Source organism: Vanessa tameamea, chromosome 2 (assembly GCF_037043105.1).
Source record: "Vanessa tameamea isolate UH-Manoa-2023 chromosome 2, ilVanTame1 primary haplotype, whole genome shotgun sequence".
In the NCBI taxonomy this organism is placed as follows: Eukaryota; Metazoa; Arthropoda; class Insecta; order Lepidoptera; family Nymphalidae; genus Vanessa; species Vanessa tameamea.
Window position 1 is genome coordinate 11591994 of NC_087310.1, and position 16836 is coordinate 11608829.

The window sequence follows — 16836 nt, forward strand, 5'->3', positions numbered from 1 at the left end:
TCGGGTAAAATAAGTATATCTTTTTGCTGGCTTTATGCTTAAATGTCAAAGAGAAAAATAAAGATTAAAAAAAAATATATCCCTTTAAAAAATTAATCCTTTTTTTACACGATTTCCCAAAAAATAATTGTAACGTTATCTTCTTTTCAAAATATGAGACAGGAATGAAATCAAAATCGAAAAATGTGTATGACGCGTGTAAAACATTTCTAAACTCAAAAAGTAAATTTCTCAATTAAATTCAATTTAATGATTTATCAAATTTTGTAAGTTGACAACAATATAACGTTAATTTAAATTAAACATATTCACTATTCATGCTAATTGACAACACAATTTCAATCACACTGGTGTTCAATGACAGGAATGTGATTACGAGATTAATGACCCAATAAAATTATCCAGAATTTGTCCAAGTAATCAATGACCGAAATATTATCATGATTGCTATTTCAATCTTTAAATAGTAATAAATTAAAGTCGATATATCTGCCCGAATGTTTGTGCGCTTACTTTAGAAGTGAAGTTTTATGACGCACGAACAGGGTGGCGTGAAACTACATGATGAAGTCGTTCGCTAAATCGCCAATTAAGTATCAAGTCGCAAAAATAGACAAATTCACGGCCTTGTCTTATTTTACAATTATATATTATTACAAATTCAAAACGTGATGTTTTAATTTGTGTGTGAGGGTTATAGCCGCGTTGAAAATAGAAGAAATTTTATTTATCTTAATTATTATTAATAACTGAAGTATTATCGTTTTATTGTTATTAATTATTTGTATACAGTTAAAAAAAATTACGACGTAGATGTAGAAATTTTCACGCGCGTACATGAGTACACGCGCCTTTTAATTTTAAGTGAGTTTTTGATTTTTTGAAAATATATCTTAAGAATTGTCATTCTTGATTTGTTGACTTTCTGACAGAATGTATAATATAAATGAATGTGTACTTTATTAACATACTTAATGACTATGTAATAGGTGAAAACGAGTACTGTTCAGACACTTGTTGATTCTTCATAATAGAGTCTAAATTCGATTCCAATGGTAGCTTTATGTTTAATATAATCTTGTGAAATGGTTAAAAAAATATTAAAAGTGTTTACTTGACTTGAATAAAATGTGTTTAGAATAAGACATTTTTTCGGAAGGATTATTTGTAAGATACGTTTATATTATATCAAATCAAATCAAATCATTCAAATCAAATCAAATCAAATCAATTTTATTCAAGTAAACTTCACAATGAAGCGTTTTTGAATCGTCGATATTAAAATACTACCACCGTTTCGGAAAGCAGCCTCCAGCGAGAAGAAACGGCAAGAAACACGCATATTTGTTGTTTTCGAATAAACTGATTTACAATGCTGTTTTTTTACAATAATTATATACGTTATTATATCGTTTCATATTGCTTTGTATATAAGCGCCATTTTGTTTACTGCTAAAAACTCTAAGCATCGCCGCTTTCACGCGTAGTTATTTATTTTTATTTATCTTATTTTAATAAGAAGATTTTGTAATACCTAAGTGAACAAACTACCAAATAAATAAACATGAAACTTACACCAGAAGAGGCAGCGCTTTTCGGAGAGGATTTTAGTATTATTATATAAGTAGACGATCTTCGCGTTTTCACGTGTTTTAAATTTAGACAATTGACGTGGTAAGTCATATAATATTTAACAGTTTTTTATAGCCTTTCTGTAGCTATAGCTGTATCTCCTAACTCAGATAGTATCTCACCCTTTGAGGAAAAGGTTTGGAGCTTATTCCACCACGCTGCTCCAATGCGGGTTGGGGATGCTCATATGGATTTTTTTTTTAAATTGAATATGCAGGTTTCCTCACGATGATTTCCTTGTTTGTAGAAATGGAACTTCAGTGGATGTTGCCTGGGATTGAGCCCGTAATCATCAGTTAAGATCTCGTCTCATATATCTCAGACGATAGTCCTTTAAATAAATTCAGTTAAATGTTCATTACATACAACAATATATTTTAAGAATTTAATAATGTTATCTAACTAAAAGCATGTTAAAAATATCGAATCTCCAAAATATTAATATTATAGTATAAATAGCAAAACACGAGAATGGCACTGAATTTATATAAGACTCTTAATAAAGGGTTTTACAGTTCTATACAGGCCGACCCAAATTCAATTCACTCGTGACATTTAAATTGTATGAATGAAAGGACTGTAGAGTCCTTATTAAGATAGATTTAAGGTTTTGTCTTATTTAGTAATCCTATTTACTTATATTGCTTTGTCTGTAGGCAAATAATTTTAGGATTTTTCGTTTACTATATATTAGCAAAACCGGCTGATCTCCTTTTAGGATCCTTTTAGGATTATCCTGTCTGAAAATCAAAATATACTTCATTCAAATAGGCTCTTACGAGTACTATTTAATGGATACATTTTGCAGGCTTAAATTCCCCATCAAGCTTCCACCGTTACGGAATATTGATTCTATCGAGTAGAGACAGTACGGAACACAATAGTTACCATAATATATATGTATGTATCCTGTATGACCTTCAACGAATATTAACACCAAGTTCTTCTATTATTTATATAATCCTGTACGTGTTTCTCTCGCGTGAAGTGGGACTCGCCGGTGCTGAGAACGCCTAGTGCGTCCCAGCTTACCCACCAAAAGTCAGCGGTACCAACTCCGTCACATCGGATCGTACCTTACGCATGGTACCGTGACGCCCCGAAATATAATCCTGTAATCTGCCTTATATGTTTTTTTTTACGTATGTTTTCAATTTAGATATAGAGGCAAATTTAAAATGTTTTGCGATTTTTTATTATAGAATCGAATACCCTGCCCCAAGAAAGATGTACTAACTTTGTCAGGTTGAAAGCTTGGTGTGTGTGTATCTTTAAGGCGAACCGTTGAATTCAATCGAAGTTTATGTGCTGGAACATCATATAACGGTACTTGGTGATAGGGCTTTGTGTAAGCCCGTCTGGGTAGGTACCACTCATCGGATATTCTACCGTCAAACAGATGTAATTAGTATAGTTGTGTTCCGGTTTGTAGAGTGAGTGAGCTAGTGTAACTACAGGAACAAGAGACATAACATCTTCCCTCTTTCGGTTGGTCGCCATCGGTTGGTGGCGCATTGGCGATGTAAGGAATGGTTAATATTACAGCGCCATTGTCTTTGCGCCATTCGGTCATCGTTGATTTGTGTATACTTCTTGTCGATGTAGTTAATTCTTATGTTAATCAAAATACAATCCGCTATTTTCAAGTACTTAATGTAACTCGTTACAAAATATATAATTTTTTGAAGTGATAACTTCTTATGGGAGGATAAACCGCTTCGTTACGTAACGCGTTACGGCGCTAGTCTCTCGGACTTTCCTTTCTCTTAAACATTCCTAGTTACAATTCTCGAATACGGACATTAGAATTTTGTGTATGTACATAGAAAAGAATAAAATTTTATTTAATATCATAGACTTTTTAATAAACAACCTTTCCTTACATTATTATAACTATTATTGTACGCCCGAGACGCACACAACACAAATACGTGTTTTTAATACAGTACACACATATAGGAATATTGTAAGTGTGTTCATTTAATTAAAAATACTTCGGAATATATTCTCAAATTGTTATTAATTAAAGATAACGTACATATCACAAATGAATCATTCATTAAACGACAATTAATACGATATTAATATAATGCGATGTTATATCAATATCAGTAGGATACTACACAGTAATGATTAATATTTGCCATCCGCATATCAATCATCAATCGGTATTGGAGCGTTCGTGTAATGAGCGTTGTAACGCGGTTTAATTGAAATGTACATTTGTACATTATGTACGTACATAATACAAGTTTGAATATCTTGTTCATTTTTAATTTAGTTAAGATAAAACAATTGATAATTGTATCCTTGTTTCTTTTTTTTTTTTTTTCGTTTATCCAAAATGTAGTTTAATGCCACAGACATAAAGGATAGATTCGAATAATTATATTATTCCTTACAATATTTGAGATAATAGTGTATTGAAATAAAATAATAATCAGCAAAAAAATATATGATTTATCTTCATCGAACATTGATTTTTTATGAATAATTATAACGCCATATCCGACATCTGATTAAAGTATAATTACAATCCGTCAAGAAACCGTTAGAAGGACGTTGCTGAATTTAAGCTGATGATCCCAAGCCCTGATATGCACCACTGATTTCCATATGCTTAATTTGTGTTTATAATAGATGATCATGATCGACGATGAACGAAAACATCGTGATGAAAACTGTAAGTGCCGGATGCAAATCTGACACATGTATCTACGCTTTGCCGGAGCTTGGTGGAGTATGCTCCACACCTATTTCTCAAAAAAGGATAAGAGGCCTCAGCCTAGCATTGGGACATTTACAAGCTGTTATTTTAATTTCATACTTCGCGCTATTGACAGAGCACACAAACTTTTCACATTTATACTTTACGCTAACGATATTATACAATATCAATTAACAAATATTTTACGACGAATGGTTGACTTAAAGATATTTTTATATGTTATTATATTTTCCTAATATATTATTTTTTATTTTTAATAGTCCTTTAGAACTTATATTATAAGAGAATCACATAGATTATTTAAATAAAATTATAAAACATATAAGTAATTTTGTGTTTTACATTATAATAATTGAAGCAGTGATTCTATTTTTTATCTGTTACAAATTGGCAATTAATCCGTCAGCAAACGTGTAATTTAAAAAAAAAATACATATGTTTTTTTAAGTTATGTAAATTTAGTTTTTTTATAATTAATATATATTTTTACAAATAAAAACGTGTGATAATGTTCACCTTACCTGAATCTGGAAGCAACTTCCCTTTCAGCTCCACATCGCTCTCAGCGGAGGTAGCGCCATAATTTTTAAACGTCTTGCCCGAAGGCTCCTCAAACTTCGTCACCTTGAAGCGTTCAGACATTTTCACTTTCTTGTATCACTTCACACTGATATCTTTAGGAAACTTATAGTTGCACTTATTTAATATGATATAGTTATATGATAAACACAGATATGTTTTGATTTCACTTTGATACGTTTACACTAAGATATGTTTTTGATATGATTGTTTAAATGTAGTTTTTAACGTCTCTGTTTACTTACATCTTCTACAACCTCATCCTAAATATAATACAGATAAAAAAAAAGCTTGAATTCTGTTTACAATAAGTAACGGCACTATTCTTTTTTTACTTCAGTATTTTGTAATATTTGTACTAGTTAAAAATGTCATAATATCTAAAATAGCTGTTCGATTCTTACAGTTCAATTTTATGTTTCCGCTGAATATTAATTATCTGTTAGATTAATTTACAAAATGTTACAATTATAAAAAAAAAATCATATTCCTCAGTACCCGCGAAAAATTATTTGACAAAAGCCGTTAAAAAATCATGAACAAATTAATCAATACAACGATAGACAACGTTATATTTCAAAAACAAGTTCACGTATATATATTGGTACCTAATTCAACAAAAAAAAACTTAAAAGGTAACAAACTATTATGGAATTGATTTCTGATTGAAAGTCTGTTCAGATTGTTCGAATCTTGCTTGCAGATGTTAGACTAAAATCTCAAGCGTGTGAACGTGATTTTTTTGTATCTTAACCGGTTATAAATCAACACTTTTAACTGTATTTCATGAGTTGCTCGCCGTTAAAAACATTCACAAAAGGTTTAAATTAAAACTATGAAGAGAATCTCCTTTGTTTCAAGTCGTAAAAATTTTGTAATTAAGTTTAATATATTTTAAACTAAATAATAATTTGTAATATATCGTAAAAATAAATCACTTGAATAGATTCGTGACACATTTATTTACATTGTTGTTATTTTAGACAATAACTATTAACCTAATAATACATAATAGCAATTAATATGTGAAATTGTATTAAAATTTCATTGATGATTACTTTGTAATATTTTTCAGCAAAAAGATTCATTACAATTTTAGACATATAAAACCTTTATATTTAGACCTGTTTGGTTTGACGTTGACGAGGGTAAAAGAATATAATAATTTCTCTGTACCGATACGATGTTACTTTTGCTGACTGAAACTGAAGCCGCGTCTAAAAGTTAAGAGTTGTTTCTTGACGCATTTAATAAATTGGCTGAAGTTATTGTATGAAATTAAATAAATATTAGATAGATAAGATGCTTTAAAGACAAAAAAAAGAATATAAGTAATAATCACCTTGAAAATATCATAGACTAATAATATACGACACCAAAATCCCTTGAAGTTGAAATTTCCAAAAATTCTTTCGTTTTGAGAGTTAACGTCGTGAAGCAAGTACGAGTAACTATGCTAAATTTCAAGTAAAGCGGAACTAGAATGTCAGGGATCTCGTGACGAGTCAGTCAGTGGTATTTCGTTTATATATAAAGATATAGTACGCTCTATATTCCACAATGATAATATTTTTGCAACTGCAATATTAATATTAATAATCTCTTTTGGAACATCAATAACTGTTATTGACTTAAATCAGGATATGCAGTTTAATAAGCTAGGCATCAGATAGACGATCAGTAATAGTTTCATTTCATTTCAATTTATCAATATATCTTGTATTCAATTATTTATATTCTATGTACAAAATGAAGAACCGGCAGTTGGTTTTTATTTCTAAGTTACTTAATTCCTTTAAGACGCTGAGCAGAGTTGCTTTATTAACAACCGAGGAAAATCGAGTCGGACCCGAAGCATCAACAAGTACTTTTAAACATTAATTAATTATGTAAATAAATTAATTAAAATGAGTATAATTAATTTCAAAAGAAACACTATATTAAAAATATTTTGTGAAACTTTTAGTAGAATCCTGAGAATTATAACATGCTAGCTTCGCTAGAAGAAAATAAAAGGCAATTTTTTTTTTTTTATAATGGGCCCTCATAATCACTATTAAGTCGTTACTTTACAATATTAAATTACCTCCGGTTCGAAAATTAAGAGTCTACCGAAAAGTCAACTCTTTTCCAAAATTTGAATAAAATAACTATTTAGTAGTATTTATTGATTTTTAGTCTACGAATGACATCTATTAAGATATCTGTTATAATTAAACTGAAATCACTAGTATATATTAACATTAAATAAGTACATATGTATAAGTACATGTATATATGTTATAAATAGGTAAGGCTGATGTAAATTGTGTTCAAAATAATTATATCACCTATTTAATTTTTTCGTTCACTTTAATGTTTTTAAAACTTTTTAAGAATAATTATTTTGAAAATAAAATTATACCGAGGAGTCCTATATATAATTTGATCGTTAGTGCGTTTGTAAGAAAAAACATGACTGTCTAAGATTATTAGGATTCACACAATCCATTTGTTTCAATGATACGTTGCTATCTATGCTTGAATCCGATAGAAAAATGGAGCACAAGTGAGAATTGAACTAGCGCGCAGAGAGCTTGAAGTTGCTCAAGTCAAGCTCAAACTAGCGCAAGTTCTAGCCGCCATTCATTCGTCCTCGTAGTGTTCTGAAGAAGACTTCTACGAACAATTCATATTAAATTGGTTTATATATTATATTGAAAAATCTGTAGACCAGTAATTAGACTTGACTTGACAACTTGGATATGGGTATATCCAAGCATAAGGTCGAGATAATTTCTATGCAGTTATTATAATTTTGGATTAATAAATCATAAAATAGTTTACGCTTTGTTTGTATAAATTACGCAAGTTTATATGTGTAGCGCACTGTAAGCATTCATTTGAAGATATAAATTAATATATATTGCACAAAATGTATCTGTATATCTTGAGTACTCTTACGTCATTGATATCGACATGGAGCTCATAAATAATTCTATAAATATCGAGTGACAATCGGCGTATACTGTAACGATCTAGTACGGACAGACGAATGACAAGCAATTGATATGTTCGAATATATTGGAAATCAGGGACGATGATTTAACTGAAGTTGTTGAAACTGAGCTGCGTTCGAACGCAGGGTACAAAAACAATTGACAATTAATTCATTAATTGTGAACAATTATAGATTTTTTTCGACAATCAAAAGAATCGGAATGTGTAAAAGACGGTACAGATAAAACAGGTCGAGTGACTTTTACATTCCGAACTAAAGGTAATTCTGCATTATGATGATGCAAATATGTGTTCAGGAATCTAGCTGAGTATGAATATTTTGATTTGGACTAAAAAGAACGATTGAAGAAGACTGACGGTTGACTGCACCAATCCCAAATTTGTTATGTTAAAGTTTGATTGTTTTAGATTTTAGAGAGCACAACCATAACTTTTTTAATATTCATTTTTAATGGCAGACAAATGAGCATAATTATAATTTATTACTTTCCACAAAAACACATAATGTTTTATTTATGAAATAAATGCCTGTTTTCATGAATCACCTTTTTTTATTGTTCACTCCATTTAGGCGTACAGCTTATGTCAGGATTGGGAATGACAATAGCCCTAGGGTCAGTATCTATTCTGCGACGTCCACATTGTTGGTGACTAAGGTAATGAGCGTAATGTTTGAAATAATAATGTTAAAAATAATCTTTATAAAAAAATGTTTTTTAAGGATAATCCGCTAAGCATCGATGCACTTATATAAATACGAATCATTGTTGATAGATACTAAAAACTGGCATATGCAAAAAGTTGACGAGTAGATAAAACATTAATATTGTATGCATTGGTACCGGTTCCTTTTTAAACGATAATATTGATATCTCTTTCTCACGTATGGGATTTATAAGGATCACCATTAACAATTATAGGATTTACATAGTGCTGATATCCTGACCGTTTTAAGTCTTTGCGGTTATGTTGAAAGGAGAATAGTTAACGTTGCAGGATTAAGTTGCACAAATGTGAGCGCAAACTAAAAATAGGGTTCACTTTTTGTTCAAGCGCTCTCATATTTTAGAACAGCAAACCAAAACAAATTAAGAGAGTTCATGCTTAATCAACTGTTTTTCGTGCGTCACAAGGCACAGTGGTGTATCACTGTAAACGAGCAAGTACTCAGAATTTTTTGACGAAAAAACCTTGAGATATACAGCCTTATTACCTGGCAATTATCGCATAGAAAAGCCCAATAACTTTTTATCGTCCGGACCTGGGGTTTGAACCTAGGACCTCGGGATCTGCGGTCATACATCTAGCCAATACACCAACGAGGCCGTCAAAGTGAGTCATAATTTTCCCCTGTTTCGTCGATTCACTTACAACTTTACTGAATTTTCAAACTCGTGTGCTTCCCTAACTTTTAAAATGAATAGCGTACGGTCAAGTTTTAATTACGTTATATTTTGTTTGGGTTTCGGTATTTAATTACGTCCTTAAACGATTAGGGGAAATCCCTTACAATTGAATAGTTTTATGTTATAAGAAAATAATCTTTCGGAAACATTGATTGCCCCTGTTATCGCTTTATGTCAACAATTTACTTTTGTACGAACCAGAGTGTGTTCAATATCTCTTAAACTGATTAGAAATATAATCAATTATATCCATAGTCAGGTGCGTTGTGCATTTTCTAATGCCATTCAGTGCATCAGCCTACTTAGCTCGATCAATGTTTACATTACGCTCGTATTACAGAAACGACATAACATACTAAACATAAGTAGAATTTATTAATGTATATCATGTTTAAAAATAGAACGCAACCAATATTCGCTTAATTCGGATTTTTTTTTTACACGTATACCTATTAACCTCATAAATAATCTGATTACGAAATTACCTACGAATAATTTTGAGAACAAGATATTAATATAAAATACTATACAAGTTGGTTTCAATTAAGCGCGTACTAATTACAGGCTAGAATTTCGAGCACCGAGACTCGAAATTCACGCAAAATACCTGATAGTCCGGTATTCTGAAATACCGCGAACTGTTCAATATTCAGAGGTTACATTGAATATTCAGGTCTTTAACTAAATATAATATAGGAAATACCTGTAATATAAATTAAAAAAGGTACAAAATAATATTGTTTGTTGTCCACGCTCCAGAGATGGTTCGGCTTCTAAATTCTAGTGCGACCTGCTAAATTATTATAATGATGTCAAATTCATTATCGTTAACGAGAACGGTTGACGTATGATCAAGTGAGTTCGCAACGTGTTCATAAAAACGTCAGATATTTTTTTTTTAATAAAAGAAGTAAACGAAGGGTGCTGAAGATCCTGATCTAATTTTGATTAAAGATTGTAGTAATTTTATTTGCGCTTATTATAATATCAAATTATGTTTAATTTAAATCTACATATATCTATATATCCTCATCAATTTTCTATCGCTCAAATTTTAGACAAAATAATCCCCGCTTAATTTCTTAAATAGGTTTTTGTCTGTTTAAGTATTTAATTTTCGGAGCCCATTTTAGTTGTTTACTTTGACTATCAATAAGCAAGTGTAATGCTTCTACTTTGAATAAATTCATTTTAATATATTTTTTAAATCTTTTCTAAAGAAATTCGAAAATTATAAAAACAAATAATAATAATATATATATTTTTTAATGTTGCAAATAAATGGAATACGTTACTACGATCACAAGCCATTAAATATAAAAAAAAAACCAATGGTATCATAACGCTAATGCTAAGCAATGTTTATTTAAATAACAACAACTTAAAAACGGTTATTCATTATTAAAATGTGAAACTTATAGCTTACAGCACTGACCTTCATCAACACATATTTGTATTTATTTGTCCTAACAAGTCCTTCCGACGATGTTGTAATTATACATAATTTATTTCATATGATATCATCAAAAACTCACTACGGATGTAAATGATAACATAAAAAATATTTTAAATGCCCAAAATCAAAGTTCATACTACGAAATCTGTTTCTCTACATCTAAACCTTCTTGAATTTATCATTTTTATGTTACATAAAACTGTGTAACGGAAATCGTATTAACACGACAGATTTATCGAAATATGAAACTGGCGTCGATTCGAAGTTCGTTATCATACACTCAGCAGCTGGTCTGTATCAGTAACGCAAACGCATAACAATTCATTTCATTGTTATTTATGTTTTCACCTTGAATAACCGCTAATGTTTTTAATAGGTAAACAGAATTCAAGAGTTTAATAAACAAACCTGGTAGGAAATATGACACAGCGCAATACTGCGATCGCAACATATACCGCTAACAATTCAGCCGATGGTCAACATAATTTAAAACTTATGAATGAAAGTAACCGTTCGTATATTTACATTTAACGTTCTTTACCTGGGCCTATATGATTACAGCAGGCTTAGCGTATCTAATCTGGTTAGTTGCACTTCTTACGTCACTACAAAGTCGCGCGTGCCGCGAAAAAAGTTCAACAAACTTAACCTTAAATAAAAACTATTTTATCAATCGATCGCAGATCGAATGCATCGTTTGTTTACACGAAACGCACTACGCAACGCGTAGTAAATTTGTTTTAATTCACTATTTTAAAAATAAATCAGGGGAGATGGTAGAACTGAACATACACAACTGTTGATTGGGAAGTTGTTTTGTATTTTTCAGTAATGTTTGCGCGAGTTTCGGTCGGCGAGGAAGCCGAGGAGACGCGAGCAACGCGCGACGGCCCGGACTCGTCTGATGGGGGAACGCGCCGGCTCTCTGCGCACACTGTATACAAGTGTACGCTAACATGTTGCTGCTGATTCGGTTCTGCTATTGCAGGAGCGGTTTTGCATCTGATCATCTGAAATCATTGTGGATGTTTACAAGTGACCTATTTAAATTTTCCTCAAGCGATCACTTACTTCAATTTATTCTTTGCTTTATATTATGTTGCCTTTCTATTTTTAATATTACTTATACTAATAACGTTCATATAAACCGAGTATATTTTTACTCAAATAAAAAAGCAAAGTTTTACTTTTAATAAAAAATAGTATACTGATGTGTATACCTACGTTACATTCTTTGTATATTGTAATCACTAATTACCTGATTCCATAAAGTATTCATAATATGCACGAGACGTATATTATTCTATAAAGGTAACGCTAAGTTTATTCGTTTATTAGAAACTACTGTTATCAGTGAATTTTAACTCTCGATTTCCTGACAGATTAATATTTCCTAAGTCAGAACTAAATTATGCAGTGCATACTTATTTTATGGCTGTAGTTTTATTTAATAAGTTGCCAAATTACATCAAACAATACAAAGACTGCAATTGTTTTAAAAAAATAAAACACTGATTGGTTACTGTATGTTAATTAAATTTTATTAAAAGAATATTAAGAATATGGTAGTTCAGTAATGCGTTAAATTCTTAAACAATTAATTTTATTGTAAATTTTTGAAATTTGGAAATATTATTTGTAAATGTAAATTTACGAGATTATCTTTATGACATTTTAATATATTAAAATGACGTCTTATATTGTGCGTATTTTTTTTCTGTTAATAGATATATTAATTAAAAAATATATGACATTTGCATACCATCTTATGGTTGTTGTGGCAGGTTTTAAAATATTATTAAATCAAAAATATATGTACCTATAAATTTGCAAATAAATAATTTCAATTTGAAAAAAACCTTACTTTGACTCAACTTATTTCCCGAAGGCCTCCTATTGGTTGCGATCCTAATCACGTATTTCCACTACTTTCCATAAAGTATATTTTAAATAATAAATAATAATTACGCTCTTAAAATATGCGAAGTAAATAATAAAGAATAAAGTCGTTATTACTCTATTATTACATAGTTAATTTACAATTAAATTTACAATGCCTATAAATTATAAGTCTATTTTAATCTGTATGCTTAAGGCAATATCGTTAGCGACTGACTTCCATATAACTCTATAGATATTTGGAATTATAGCGACTAGACTTTCGTTCCCATGCTCAAAGAAATTATTTTTCTAAATTTTGAACTTTGCTATAAACTTTTAACTCGCTCTAAACTCACATAATTTTCAACTTCAATCAATTAATTTGAGGTGTCAATATTTTAAAATGACTTCATTATATTTATATATATATATATATATGTAAAACTATTACAATATATGAATTTACGAGCGGTAAGTCTTAAAACTTTATACCCATATTTAGAAGATAATTTCTGCCACTATAAGGAGATTTCAATAGATCAAAGGACGTCGTAGTAACTTCATTTATTAAGCTGAATCACCAATGCAGCATAATCGAAGACCGGAGATAAATCAGATAATACACGAAGTGCATTAGTGTACTGCACCCAGGCACTGGTTTTTTCCTAGAGTATATATACGCCAGTTGACCGAAAAATATTTTACGTCACGGAAATACTTTTTACTAAATATGCCTCGCCTGAATCTGTCAATATCCGTTAAAAACAGAACTGAACAATACAAATATTGATCGTATCCATATTGCGACAAGATTTTCATTCAAAACCATTTCTAAAAATCGATCTATGCGCGTTTTAGTATGTACCCACAGTCAACGCTCCATTCGAAGCTGTCAGAAACAAAATTCATCTAGTTTTTATGCAGTGTTATTTATTGCTGAACGGAATTTAATCAAAAATTACTAAGGTTTCGTTGTAATATAATATTTATTTATTATTATTTGTTATATTACGCGCCATTATATCTGTCAAAACCTGGAGAATAATAACACTTAACAGTAGAATAACTATTATTAATGTACCTCAGATTTCAAACTATCTACCTATAACAAAAATATTATTTAAATATAATATGCATTTATTAAAAATATACATTGCGGTCGAGACTAAAGTAATAAACTAGAAACCACTGCTGATTAATCTACACCCATTCTGATATATTTTTATAAATAAAATACATACACACTGCAATAATATATGACCACAGCATATTATACATAAGCCGTAATCTTGAAATACTGTTCGAAGTACAACCCCATCTCCTTGACCGGCATTCGCCGAACTTGATCTAGATTCAGTTAAAGGTTAATTGAGAATCTAACCCTACACTTGGTTATTGAGTTTACAAAGCTTATTAAACACTTTTTATCTTTGGCAAAAATACCTAAATTAACAAATGTATTTAAAACACACTCGCTAAAATGGAATTTGGCTGGTCTTGTCTCCAGACGTCTTGATTGCCGATGGACCCGACACATGCTAGAGTAGAGATCACGTTGAGGCAATCCGATGACTTAACCGACAACCGATGACCTTAAAAAAGGTATCAGGTACGGGTTAGATGCGGGCTACCCAATATGATGGTTGGCGTTCTATGAGCCTCCTCCAGCTTTCGTTTCGTTTTCGGCAAAGAAAAAACAAAACTAAAATCTGGCTTTCCGAATTTAGCCACTTCAAGCTGTAACTTTTCAAATAATATAACGATAACGGTTGATAATCTAAATTACCTCATACGAAATGGTCATTGTAAATATTCTCTCACTCGCCCTTCAAACCGAAGCACAGCAGTATAAAGAGATGTTTAGAATAACACTAGTATTGATTGCAAAAAAAGGACCTACTCAAAATTATATCACAGGAAAATCCATTACACCAGTAATAATATTGATCTTTTCCTTGATTTGTCATTCTATCAGGCATTACATTTACTGTGTAAATGTGTGAAATTCACGGGAGCGAAGATGCGGGCTAACTACAACTAGTAACTATATGAATATTTATGTTATTGTATATGTATAAAAATGTTATTGTAAATAACTAACGGCCAATGTTAGGTAATTGAGCGATGGTCTTGTTGATTGAACGCCGAAATTGTATTTATATAAAATAAATCTATTTTGATATCGGAATTGAGGTCAAAAGTTAAATAAATCATTTTATCATAACATCATATATAATATCAGTTTTAATAAATGTGCTAAAGTTATAAAAATCATTGAAAATATTAAAGTATTCAGTAAAGTCGACTCTCGGTTATTCCCGGATGAAACTGTTTGTTATATATTTCAAAGATGACTCTTATATGATAAATGTATGTACAGTCCGAGTAAGAAAACCTTCGTCAGTTTTCAAATTCATTCCTTTTATGTAATGTAATGACGTGACGTGTGATGAGTGGTTCCATCGGCACCGGGAAGTGGCTTGTGATTCCTTGGCTTGCAAAAGCGGCGGATATATCATATCGAAAATCTATGGGGTTTGATGGTGCAGCGGTGGATAAATAATAAAGATAGAACCAAAACAGCTGTCGTAGAACATTGCCGAAGTGTCTAGGAGAGCTTCAGAGGAACCGACACATGTTCTCGCCTTGTTGGATCAATGCGACAACGACTACAAGCTGTGATTGATACGAATGGCGGATACACTCGTATTTAATAAAATAAATAAGATTTGTTTAAATTAATAAATTTTACCATAATTACTATTTTATTTACTACTTCCGTCCTGCGGTTTCACCCGCGTTCCCGAAGATTTTATATTTTCCCGGCATACAAAGTATCCAATATGTTATTGCAGTACATATTCTATCTGTGTGCAAAATTTTATCCATATCCGTTTAGTAAATTTTACGTGATAGAGTAACAAACATCCATCCATACCTCAGAGAAATCAGCCAGATCCATACACACAAACTTTCGCGTTTATAATATTAGTAGCAATTAGGATTACTACAATGCACTCTCTTTTATAAGAGACAAGACAATGTCCTAATCTCCGATGTTACACGAGCATTCACGAAGAACTATGAGGTTTCGTGAAAAGTTGTTAATTATCATACTGATTGACGGCTTTTTCTTATTATTATTATAGCTTTTAAACGCTATTATACTCTTTGCTAGATGCGACTTACAATGTCATTGCGACGCAATATGTCATACTCAATCGGTAAAGCAGGTTATCGCTCATACTGAGCACACGAAAATCGATCTTAAGGTGACGAACCTTTTCTTACCCCGACTGTACATTTCAGCTTAACCAACATGGGGTTTGTAGGGTAATCTATTCACGGAAAGCTGGACACGATTTTAATCACTTTATTCGCATGTAAAAGAGTTTACAAAAGTTCCCCATACTTGCATTTTCGTGAGAATTTTGCTTTAAAAGAGTATAATCTTGTTGGGGTTTCATAGACAATGTTATTTAAATAAATACTTATTCTTAATATAGTCTATTGAATATCGATTAGTTTTTCATTTTAATCAATCAGCAACCTTTATGCTTCTATGTTGAATAAGGATTTTTATTCCAACGATTATATTAAAAATAACGTCGTCGTATGAGGTCATGAGAATTAATAAAAATATATGAAATCAAATACTAATTTAAATTTATTTAGAGTTTAATTATAATATGAAAACTTATTTATTTAATACTCTATATTTCTTGGCTTAATTACAAAATAAATAAAAATATTCTAAACGATCAGAACGCTAGCGATTGAAATTTCAGATAGATACAACAGACAGATACAATTGTGAAACAATATTTTTACGTGACAAGATTTTCATTCAAAAACTTTATTAAAAATCTATCTGTATGCGATTTAGCCGTCCCCACAATCAAATTTCTATTTGAAGCTGACAGACCGATAAATTAGTTTAGTTTTTTTTTTATGGCTTATTTTGGTGGACGAGCATATGGACCACCTGATGGTAAGTGGTCTCCTCCGCGCATAGATAATGGCCCTGTAAGAAATTTTAACCATTCCTTACATCGACAATGCGCCACCAACCATAGGAGCTAATGTTATGTTCCTGGTGCCTGTAGATTCACTGGCTTCAAACCGGAATGCAACAATCCCAATAATTGTAATCC

The 16836-nt window shown here is 31.0% G+C and overlaps 1 protein-coding gene across 3 annotated transcripts in view; it reads right to left on the reverse strand.

Moving 5' to 3' along the window:
• Kcc (kazachoc) overlaps positions 1-11701 on the reverse strand; it is a 361663-nt gene extending 349962 nt beyond the window's left edge. The window contains exons 1-2 of one of the 3 annotated variants that reach the window (XM_064216704.1): positions 11594-11701; positions 4882-5202 (exon numbers count right to left, since the gene is read on the reverse strand). In XM_064216704.1, the coding sequence (XP_064072774.1) occupies positions 4882-5002 (121 nt within the window). In that variant the 5' untranslated portion in view covers positions 5003-5202; positions 11594-11701. Of the gene's footprint in view, positions 1-4881; positions 5203-11209 lie in introns of all 3 variants that reach the window. The other 2 variants (XM_064216460.1, XM_064216209.1) reach the window with 2 other exon arrangements.
• Positions 11702-16836: the final 5135 nt, after the last annotated feature.